The following is a 12,090-nucleotide window of genomic DNA, read 5'->3' on the forward strand; positions in this document are numbered from 1 at the left end:
TCCGGGGTCTCCAATCCTTGACCGAGAGATCCCTTATCCTGTATGTTTTAGGTCTCTTATGTTTTTAATGATCAATAACAAGTGAACAAAAAATCCCATTGACATTCCCAGAATTAACATGTAACAATTTAATACAACCACAAATGCTAATGTACCATAAAATAAAATACTTAATTGCAGGTGAAATCAAATCAGACAGGCATTCTTACAGCAGTTTTTGTGTATAAGAGAGATCTATCCAATAGCACTGTGACTTTACTGGCATTATTTCGTCCCTGTCTGGGCTTACATGAGTGAAAACAATGTTGTTTTTCCATTTTTCACATTTTCAAGACATGAGTTGTCAAGTGGAATTTTCCCAACTTGGAAGTTTAACAGTTCCCCTTTAGATGAACGCACCATTACTTTGGCCCGTCATCTTTTTTAATGGTAATTTGGTCGAAAATTACAAGTTTGTTTTGAGAAAAAGTTCATTAATTTAAACCTTCAAAGATAATTACACACGTAACTTAATATTCATTCATAAATAAGAAGCAATGTGAAAATCGCTTCATATATATATTTTTTTTTAATTTTTCGAGAGCTTCGGATATTTTGTCCCTCGTCAGTAGCCGTATGACGTAACTAAAGAGGCGGAGCAACACAGCATGGAGAAGCTGCTTCAATGAGCACTTTTTGACCTTCTCCTGTTATTAAAGTCTACTAAACTCAGTAAGTATGCTCATATTCATCCGCACCCCCACTGTACACCGATACAATGCCAGAGGAACTCGACATGTGTGTTAATTTATCTGTGCGACGTGAAGTTATAGCAAGTGTTAGCAGCTAACGTTGCTAACTGTTCGTGTCCTCATGTCATCTTCTAATATTGTAAATCCCATCATTCTGTGACTTTGGTCTGTAGTGATTGTGCATTTGTTGCTTCACTTTGCTGCAGGATTGAGTGAAACTTTGCAGGATGTCAGTCAAACACGCCTCGGTTCATGCCAAATGGGTCATCGGCAGAGTGATCGGTACCAAGATGCAAAGAACTGCCAAAGTGAGGGTCACTAGGCTGGTGCTGGACCCCTACCTGCTGAAGGTGAGACTCCTCACCACACCTGAAAGTACTCACTAGCGTTCTGTTGGTGAAGCCGAGCAGGCTTTATTTGGTTAATTAAACTATGCGTTTTGAATACCATTCTTAGACAATTTAAATGTCACAGACTAGTGATTCCATCATTGGGTTACTATGAATTTATACATTAAATCTTACATCGGAATAACTGTGCTGTAGTAATATTGCAGTTGTATGCATCAGGGGCTTCATTTAATCAAATTTTATCTTGAGTGGGCCGGAGAGGTAAAATGGTGCCATAATAACCATTAAATTTAAACTTTTAAGTTTCTCTTTGTTGCTGCGCTGAGTAAACATGAGGTCAATATTTTCACAAAACCAAACAATTTCTGTTGGTGGTTTGGAGGAATTGGAGCCTCTTGCAGGCTCGTTGTAGCCCACAGGCTTTATGTTTGACACCCCTGGTTTAAGACTTTTAGATATTTCAATTTCAGATATAAATATATGTGTAGCCAACTGGTTGGTAATCATATAAATAGAAGTATAACATATCAGTATAGCACTTAATCGTAATCCCCAAATTCAATTCAGTTTTTACATGCATTGCTCTCATTTCAGTGTTTACAGACATTCGAAACTGAATTGCATAAATACCTCTCTGAGATCCGTGGCTCCATCTTTTATTCACCAATGTAACACATATGTGTTCTTTAGACTGTAATCTCATCTTTAATACTTAAAAAAAAAAAAAATGGTTTTATGTTTGCTTGCATTTAGATCTGTTCTGTCTAAATAAATGTTTTCCTAAGATAACTAATGCTTTTGTATTTCTGTTTTACACATACTCATGTTACTTACAAAGTCTCAATCCGTTAACACAGATCTCGTTTCTCTGAGGCCCCGTTTACACGACAACGAATATGAGTGTATCCGCAAAACTTTCTTCACTTTTGGGAGGTTCCGTTTACACAGCACCAGTTTGCGGATGCACTGTATCCGCAAAGTTTGTAATCCGGCTCCCAAGGTGGAAAGATTCTTTCACGGCGCTAATCCCTCCTGCAGAGACTGCCGGAGGCTACAGAGCCTGTTACTGCGCATGCACATCTCTCCCCCTCCCTCCTGCTCATTCAGTTGTAAACAAACATGGCGGCCGCGTAGTGGTACGCCCCGTGGTCCATATTCTAGTTTTATCGTCCATATCAGTAGTTTAGTAGTTGAGACTCATCCCTGATAGCATCCGATGTGTCATAAGTCCATGCGGATGTTGGGTGCTCTCCATTTTCTTCACATTTATAATGTATTTTTCTCAGCACGTGTCTGTGTAGTTTCATTACAAAATCAAGCAACAGTGCCCTCCTGTGGCCCGGCATACTAACTACATCGTTGTCTCTGTGTCCACTGCTGCAGTGTAACCGCCAGCACTTCTTTTTTTTTTTTTTAACAGATTAGGTGTTGTCATGTAAACGGGGCCTACATTATTGTGCTTATTTTTCAAAACACTTCGAATCACAGTTTGGAAAACTGTTTATTTTTACTGCAATGATAAATGAGACAAGTCAAACATCATATGTGGTTCACAGTAACGTTCCACATTTACCTGTTGCCTTCAATACTGTCTTTTCTCCTACTGTAGTATTACAACAAGAGGAAGACCTACTTTGCCCGTGATGCTTTACAGCAGTGTACAGTGGGGGACATCGTCCTCCTCAAGGCTCTCTCTGAGGCCAGATCCAAACACGTCAAACACGAAATGGCTGAGATCGTGCACAAAGTGGGCCGGGTGGTGGACCCTCTGACAGGAAAGCGTGCGGCAGGGACTGAGTTTTTGGAGTCTCTGAGTGACCTCCCGCTGGAACAGGAGACATCGCTGGCAGAAAAACTACAGGAGCTCAACATCTCTGCTGCCTCAAGTGCAGCTGATTCCCCACCAGCGCAAACTCCCACGTCATGACAGAAAACCCCTCTGCATTGATTTAATTTCAGGTGTTTGTGTACATAATATACCTCTGTAAATCAGTAGTCTTGTCATGCAAGACATAAATATAAATTCTTTTGCGACCTTTATGGTTATAGGTGGATTATGAGACAACATGGCCACGAGATCAGATATGATAAAAGCCCCAAATCTGTTGTTTTGTATTCATTTTGTGTTTTAAGCATTTATTTTGCAGTTAGACTGTTTAGCATTTACTTGTGTCCATTTAGGTTTTATACACTTTTTGTTTTGCTTTAGTTTTTCGTGCATCTTCGCACTCTTTAATCTCCCCTTGTTATATTGTGGATCTTTCCTCCAGATGTTCTGTGTATCATTTGTTTGATATATCTTAAGAAATTTTAACTGACTTCAAAAAGAAGGTCTGGTCCTGTATTACAACCTGTTGATTATGGTGATCTCTTCATAACTTTGATAGTTTAAATTCAGAAGAGTTCCCACACAGCTGAATCCACTACAGTAAAATAACAGACTTTAAGGAGTCATGGTGTCTAAAAGAAACAAAAAGAGATGCAGAATGACTGAGGAGATGCAATTAACACAAAATGACTTAAAACAACATTTTAAAGACGTCACCGCAAAAATGAAGAGGGGTTTGGGGCCTTTATCTCATAATCTGAGATTTGGAAACAGGTTTGTATTGTCTTTTCACTGTTAAACCAGACTTATGTTTAAAGGATAGTGCAGTGTCGTATTAAAATAAATGTGCCTCTCGGTGAGTTGTGGATTTGTTTTGCAGTTACCTTGTTTGATGTGTTCAATACTGATTTTTCACACAGTTTATGGACAAGAGCCTGTTCCAACCAACATGGAGAGGAAAAAAATAAGGATCAAAATATTATTTAGAAAATTATATGCTCATCTTATCTAAAAACAAGCTTTTTTTTATTCTGGCCACTGATTAAGCAAAATAAAAATAGTATCAATTTAAAGACTACATTAAGAGGCTGGATTTATTTAATTTTTTGGGCTGAAATTTTATGGTATGAATCAATTACGTGAATTAATGTGGGACAATACAATGTATGGTAGAGTTTTAATGAAGTTTGGGAGAAAAACTGATTTTCCTTGCTTTTAATTTTTGAGATGCACTTTTGTTATTGCACATAGGTGCATAATGTGCGGGACTGGAAGTTCTTCATTACAAGTGCAATGATGTAATTAAGTAGTCACACACACTATTATTTACACAAAATAATCCATATACAATCATACATAGAAATACATTCACACATATAATTCAACATGTCTGATAATAACTGATATAATTAAAAAAGTGAAAGAAAGTGGTTTGTTCTCTCAGCATGATATAATCGGTCTGGTGGGTGACCTGGGCTGAAGTGTCTTCAGTGACGTCCGCCCTCCTCTCAGACCTGCTCGTGCTCGCGCTCGGACCGAAGCGACTCAAACCTTCACGAGCTCTCAGCGTAAACATGGCGACCCGAGTCCTTCAGAGAGTCGGCAGAGGCCTGAAAGAGACGAAACATGGGCTTCAGGCGAGCGGACAGCCCACCCTCACCGTGAGGTTAGACTTCTACTGCCCGTATCTGAACGTCCGCGGGGTGACTTTCACTTTGAAGCGTGTTCACTTTCAGTTAAAAGTTGACAGCAATGACAAAGTGCGGGGTGCTAGGCGGCTAAGCTAACGCTGTTAAAGTGAACGTTGGTAACACTCATAACTGTGCTTAACGCAGCATTCGTCGCTGAGAACCAAACCTGCCAACTTAATGCCAATTATTTCAAAAGTTATGAAGCAACTTGTGTTTGCAGGGAGTAGATTCCACATGTCACCGCAGACCCGGTGCGATAACAACTGATTTACAACTTTGAGTGAGTCCTAAACTGATATCAACTTCAAGGTCATAAAGCAGTGAACTGCTCCAGTCGGTGTGTGTGCAGCCTCAGGTGTGTTTTACATGCACCAACCTCACACTATACTGTGGTTCATGTTTACACAAGGGGCACACTGCCCCTTCAACATCTCCCTGTTGAATAACTACTTCACAATTGAGTTCCTTACCAGAAACTAAATACTGTGGATGTGTTAAAGCTGCTTAGAAGTTCATGAAGACTAATCTTAAGACCCTGTGTAGCATGCACAGCTTCCACACAAGCTAAAAAGCCAGAGGTTGTACGTCTATGTGTCAGTATGGATGTTCATTCTTTACACTATTACTGTAAAGTTTACAGTAACATTAAAGGCAAGTGTGCAGAACAGAAGTCTGATTTATTGTAAGTATCGATGTGCCTTTCAAGAGCAAGTCAAAAAAAAAAAAGCAGCAGTCACAAACCAAAACCCCGAATGCAGCAGATATCGACTTGAAATTTCTGTTTTTTAAGTTTACCCGAAGATCTCACATTAATTGCAGTGTGCCCTTTGACAGTACATTGTACGCTTCTTGCTGCTAAGATCCACTCATATTCATCCCCACATGCAATACAAGACCTGAAAAGCTTTCAATGCTTTAAACAAGTATTAAACTTTAAGTATTACATTTGTATTTCTTAATTTTTTTTTTAAATCCACAGTAACAATCTGCAGATAAAACCCTTCCAAGTAAAAACGTCTGACTTCTGAATAAGTTACATTTTGTAAATAAATCAAACTGAAGTGGCTCCATTGAAGCAACGTGGAGAAGACCGACGACTCGCATGTAAAAATATTCCACAGCACACTTTATTAAATCTTCTATTTAAGCTTCACGTTTCCATGACGAAGTGTGGTTACAGACTGGAGTTTTTTTTGTCTATATGCAGCATTGCTACCTATATGCAGGGATAAAATTCCTACTGACCTCTGCGTACACATTCCTGTGCATTAGTCATCAGACTACAGAAGCCCTCTTGGTTCTAACTCGTGCTGAGTTCAGGGCATACACTAGCATTTGGTCTACAGCTTTTGCTCTGAGACCACTGTGCGACCACCTCTTTAGGAAACTCTCGGAAAACAAAAAAGGCAAATAATAGGGGTAAAAAAGATCAGATTTAATTTTGAGCACTAGTTAAAAGAAAAAAAAACATGGTTATATTTTAAGATTCTGTGCTTTTCATATTTTTATATACTTACATCTGTGCCGCAAATGTAATATATATGGGAGATTCACTGTTTTAATTACGTTATGGTTTCTGTGATTTGTACCTGTAGACTAAAAGAAAAGCTAAATCTGTAAAAGGACATTGACCTGAAGACTTTGAATTCAGCAACAGCATTATTCAGTAGGAGCAAACTGAAGTACTTTTTCAGTTTTCTTTGCTCGCTGGGTAGGTTTTCTCCTGGTTATTTGTAGCAGATGAGATGTTCATTGAATGTGCCGCTTTTATTTATTTTTCCGTCGATAGGAACTTGGTGGCGTTCAAAGAAGACAGCTGGTTCAAATCTCTTTTTGTGAGGAAGGTGGACCCGAGAAAAGACGCTCACTCTCATCTGCTCGCCAAGAAGGAGGACAACAATTTGTACAAGATCCAGTGTATGTGTAACTGTCGCATCGAAAACAGCCCGACTGTGAATAATCCGGTGAAACCTGATGAATGGTTTCTGTGTTCCTTGCAGTTCACAATGTGAAGCCCGAGTGCCTCGATGATTACAATCAGCTTTGGTACGACAGCTTCTTTTTTTTTTCCCACTCGTTAACTCATTAAAGTCCTCCTCTTAGAAACTCTGCATTATTTGGTCTTTTTTCTGTTTTTTGGGTTGTTGTTTTTTTACATGTTTGTGTGTGTTCATCCTCAGTGAGAGCGTCCTGCCTTCGATACACGCCGACCCTGAATACCCGTGTGAGCTGGTGGGCACCTGGAACACGTGGTACGGAGAGCAGGATCAGGCAGGTAAGATGACAAACAGTGGTCGCATTTAAACACATGCAAGAGAAGAACTCCCATCTGAATGATAGCAGTCGGGAAGTTTAATAAACTAAACCTGGATTTTACTACGTATGGAAACTTACCAGTCAGTTTGCTTGGAAATGTTGGTTATTCCAATCAGATTGTTATAATATACTGAGTATAGTTTAACTGGCACTCACTATGTTTTAAAAAAAAGATTAAGTTATCTAATGTCTATTTCATGAACACAAAAAAAGAACAGTTTTAAACCACATAAAGTACTGTCCAGACATATTTCCACTCTGAATGAGGTAAAGTGAATCAACACAAATCAAACTAAATACATTTAAAAATTGTGCTAAATGAAGAAAATTGATAAGCAATTTTTTATTTTTGTCATGCCTGGATTATTTATTCAGCTTTTCATACGTGCCAAACTTTCCTTTGAAATTGTATCGTTGTATTTCATTCACATTGAAGTTCCACTTTTTCCACTACGAGGAGATTTTGAATGCTTCTTCACTGGTTTTTCAGTCACAGCTTTAGATTTCTGCTCAAACTGCTGCCGCTGTGTAATAAACACTCAGGAGACATAGTTACTGAAACTTCAATCAAATCTACACCACCTTTTACTTTAACTTTTTCAAAAATATTTTACAAAAAAAGCTTAAACTAGAGGACTTTACTATTAGAGCTGGTATAAAGAGCTGCATGATTTCTGGCTCCTCTGCTCCTTCTATTCTAGTTCACCTGTGGAGATATCGGGGAGGATACCCGGCTCTCACCGAAGTCATGAACAAACTCAGACAGAATCAGGTAACGGCTGCTTGGAATAGTTCAGTTTACCGGCAGCTGGTGAATCTGGAGGTTCCTAATCACTGCAACCCTCAAAACGAGATCAAACAGACGCCCTTTATTCAGCCGTGTTTCACTACTTGTCGTCTTTTTCCGGATGTTGTTGTGCTACTGTCATGAGTATCTGTGAATGAGCTGTGAAGATAAAAGCAGCCAATGTGCTTTGAATGTGATCGGCGCAGGCATGTTGTGTGTCACTTTAAGAAGTGTTTTTTTTTTTTGCTCAGAAACTCAAAAGAGTGAGATACATTAATTCCAATTACCACTTAACCGACATTTAAGAATCATACAGAGAGCCATTAGGATTTCTTAATTTATTTCAACAAACCTACTCTGAGTGAAAATATGTATTTGTTTCTTGTAAATAACCTGTTGACGTACTGTAAAAATGTATTTCAACTAAACTACACACAATGACAGAGAAGTATATCTGTTTCTAAACAACCAACTTACTTTCACTATTTGAAAACTCAATCCTATATTTAATCTTTGGGCAACTAAATGTACAGATTCTAGAAAGTGCAATAAAAATTATTTGTGTTTTTATTTTTCAGTTTCACTGCATAAAATTAATTTCACTAACTTCAATATTGATCCAGTATCTCTCAAATGTGATCCATTTGTGCCGTTTTGGGAACATCAATCCACATGTTTGAAATGATAGAATGAGTGTATGAAGTTCTCTGCTGTGTCGTTTGTGTAGGAGTTCATGAACTACCGGACAGAGCGAGGGAAGATGCTGCTGTCTCGTAGAAACCAGCTGCTGCTGGAGTTCAGTTTCTGGAACGAACCCGTCGCACGTCCAGGACCCAACATCTACGAGCTGCGCTCATACCAACTCAGGGTGGGTCTCTGGGGATTCACCCCCACCTGTGGCGTGTCACTGTGTTCCATTCAGGTGTTCATTCATTTCTGCCTCTTTTTTTTTTTTTTTTCCAGCCAGGGACGATGATCGAGTGGGGAAACTACTGGTGAGGCTTAATTTGATATTTTTTCACTATTCTGAGCATCAAAACTCAGTATATTGGAAGAGCTGCTACGTTAATGTACCATGAATTAATAAATCCCCTCACTGCCATTTCATTGGTTTCACAGATTGTTGCAGGTGATTATGAGTCAACGGTAGTGTTAACCTACACAAATACGGCATGATTCTGGGCATGAACACATTTATTTTAAACACAATTGTAAATGTCAAGCATAATCGACGGATCTTTCATGTATTTAATATGTATGTATCGGGTTGAACTGATCTTTTCAAGGTAATTTGCCTGTTTTAACATAAACCCAAACGCACCGGGAGGATTAACATGATCTTGAGGTTGTAATGTGAAATTTTAATGTGTGGGCTTGTCTGAAATTCTTGGGATTTGGACTTCTGTCAGAGATGATAACAATTTCAGTGATCCAACATGTAAAGGGTTGTTTTCCATGTAACGTGTTCGGTGCCGTGCAGGGCTCGAGCTATCGAGATCCGCCAGCAGAACCACGAGGCCGTGGGAGGATTTTTCTCACAGATCGGAAGTTTGTACGCAGTTCACCACTTATGGGGTGAGCACTTTTTCATATTCCATCAGTTGTCATGGGATTTTTTAATGGGATTTCTTTTTGTATAAAACGTTTACCATTTCATGACGAGGATCCTGGATTAATTTAATTTTTGCTGGTGTAGAAATGTCTAAAATGAATCATGCCCAATGTGTTTTTCTACAGAATTGAACTTAATCTTCACATATATGACAGTTGTTTTTATATTTATGTTTTTAATGGCACTGAGACACCAAGATTGCAAATCTGTGGTTTAATAGAACAGCTCAGGAAGTCCTGAGAGCGACTGTCATGACTATATACTGACGTGAGCGTTCCAAAAATAGAAGAATCGGAAAAAAATTCATCAGTTCTTCTAAATTCGGTACTTTTTGTAACTCCACTCTTCCTTTATGTGTTATCAACATTTTCTTCAACACTTTACTGTTTGACACTTCACTTTTAACTTTGTGCCAAAATGTCAGCACAGTTTTCAGAGTTGTGTGAGATCTTTAAAACGAGCCGGTTCGTTCATGTTTTCTTTCAGCTTACAAAGATCTGCAGTCGAGAGAAAACATCAGAAACGCAGCCTGGAACCGTGAAGGATGGGATGAGATTGTTTACTACACAGGTAACTTTGAGTTTGTCTCTTCTCAACTTTCTGATGGAGAACACCATCAAACATTAGCTGCAAGAGAAATTATAGCATAACATTTAGTAGACGTTATTTTACAAAATTATCATTTTAATACCATGTAATTGAGGCATGTTCAACTATCTACCCGGAAAAAAACCATTGTTGACTTAAATAAGTTTAATACAGTAATTTATTGTTTTTACATATAAATCTAACACGCTGCTGCATGCACTAAAGATATTATAAAACAAAACTGTGCAATTATTCAGTTATTATTGTCTAATCAGGGATTTATCTCACTGACATTGGCGATTTGTTCTTCTTCAGGCCTCAGTAAGATTTGTAAACATTTCCATTAAATGAGCAAAACAGCAAAAATAATGTGAGCAAGTATTAAATAATGAGGTTAAACCATCTTTGATGTGTGTCGGGCGCAGCAGCAGCTGAATATATAGTGATGCTGGTGTTAAATTACAAGCTCTAAATGCTGCCAATTGACAGCCGTAGTATAGACGACCAAATGTATTTATTAAAATAACAATTTATTTTCTGTTAAAAAAAACCCAAAAAAACCCATAAAATTATTTCACTGTTTAATTAATTATTTCATGGTCCGGTGTTGCACTCCTTTATGAATTTATTTTATTTGTCAAACTTGTCAGTGTCAGTTTTGGGGCACATTTATTCCTCCGTATGGGAGAAGAGAAGCTTTGTGAATGCTGATAAGATGAAAACACGTTTATGCAGATTCTGCTTTTCAACTATGAGGATAAAATAAAGGAGGCTGGCACTTTTTTTGTTTGCACCACGAAGAGCCACTCTAGTGGAGCGCCACAGAAAGAAATCAAGCAGAGCAACATAACAGTTCTCTTTATATCAGCAGCTTAAAAGGGGGAAACATAATGGTTCCTTTTCTTTAAGCTGCTGATTTGTCTGCAATGTAACGTTTGAAGAGCTTGATGGTAAAGCGGTTGTTTCTTGCACCTCCTGCAGTCCCTCTCATCCAGCACATGGAGTCGAGAATAATGATTCCCATGAAGTCTTCACCCTTGAAGTAACTGCCAACACTTGGGGGGGTGGGGGGGGGGGGGGGGGGGGGGGACCTCGACAGCCTCGGCTCCCACTCTGCTGATCTGTAGAGAGTAACCAACCATCCAAGTGCACACTGCCACGGGTTTCTTTTCTTTTTTGCTTCTTTACTGTGGGCATCTGTGTGGATTTTCTCAATGAGGTTAAATAGTTTTTGGGGGGTTTTCTTTCTCCAAAGCTTGTCTTGTAAAAGTGTGTTACTGATCCTTTCAGGGGGAGTATATGTGTGTAGGCTTCTTCTAATTTTCACAAACATCTATGAAGTTACATCAAGTTGAACTTCTAAATTCATTTAATGTGTTTGACTGCAGGTTCAATGCTAAAAAAAAAAAAAGGTCGTAAAATTAAATATTGTTTCTAAATGCTCTTGCACTGAAATTCATAAAGTTACTGAGGAGATGGAGTGATTCATTGTGCTGGACTGGAGATCAGAGGTCATTAGCGGTAGGAAGTGGAGAATGTAACGTTACAGGTGCCATGAGGAGGTTTAAGGATCTGTTATAGACAGTGAAGCTGCTTTCCACTGATTGTCGCCTGTGTGTTAAGGCTTCAGTCAGACTTGATATGAATGAAATGTCCGTCCCACAAAATACAGAAAATGACTGTTTACATGGCTTTAATCCAGCCATCTGATTATGGTGTACAGCAGTAATCCGATATCTGGATAAAGAAATTGATTTAAAAAAAGAAATGTTGTCATGAAGATGCATAAAAGTTTGTTTCCTTTGTTGAACTGACCAGGTTTCTGGATTTTCTTTCTAAACAAACATTATGACTCTTCCAGCTTGGGGGTCGGGGAGGTTGGAGCCAATGAATGTGATTTTTAAGTTGGATTTGATTTCATTGGCGCAAATTCATAGTTCAGACTGCTGTATTTTGGCTGGTGTGGCCAGCCTATAACCTGTAACTGACTTTTTTGTCTTCTTAAATGATTTCATTATAGATTTCCATAGTGGGCTTATTGATGAGGCCAGAGGTATGGACAATCTGCGTATGTTTGGGCTTTTCTGTCATCGTCTGTTAGTGATAACTGGATGGGAATCACTTCTTATTGTGATAAATGCGAAATGCAGTGCTTTAACAAGGTTAGTTGTACATATTTAATTAAAC

General features: G+C 38.7%; 2 protein-coding genes across 2 annotated transcripts; both read left to right on the forward strand.

Annotated features, from left to right (window-relative positions):
• Positions 1-606: 606 nt before the first annotated feature.
• mrps17 (mitochondrial ribosomal protein S17) lies at positions 607-3,764 on the forward strand. Its single transcript, XM_080484013.1, has 3 exons — positions 607-711; positions 938-1,081; positions 2,691-3,764. The coding sequence occupies exons 2-3, from the start codon at positions 959-961 to the stop codon at positions 3,006-3,008; spliced, it is 441 nt and encodes a 146-aa protein (XP_080340139.1). The 5' UTR covers positions 607-711; positions 938-958; the 3' UTR covers positions 3,009-3,764.
• Positions 3,765-4,425: 661 nt separating this feature from the next.
• Positions 4,426-11,370, forward strand: LOC308122054 (protein NipSnap homolog 2-like). The gene is made up of 10 exons (XM_080483673.1): positions 4,426-4,575; positions 6,390-6,517; positions 6,601-6,646; positions 6,781-6,875; positions 7,618-7,688; positions 8,431-8,571; positions 8,667-8,698; positions 9,184-9,278; positions 9,802-9,885; positions 10,885-11,370. The coding sequence occupies exons 1-10, from the start codon at positions 4,484-4,486 to the stop codon at positions 10,947-10,949; spliced, it is 849 nt and encodes a 282-aa protein (XP_080339799.1). The 5' UTR covers positions 4,426-4,483; the 3' UTR covers positions 10,950-11,370.
• Positions 11,371-12,090: the final 720 nt, after the last annotated feature.

This window comes from Lipophrys pholis (assembly GCF_963383615.2).
Source record: "Lipophrys pholis genome assembly, chromosome: 16".
Taxonomy (NCBI): Eukaryota; Metazoa; Chordata; class Actinopteri; order Blenniiformes; family Blenniidae; genus Lipophrys; species Lipophrys pholis.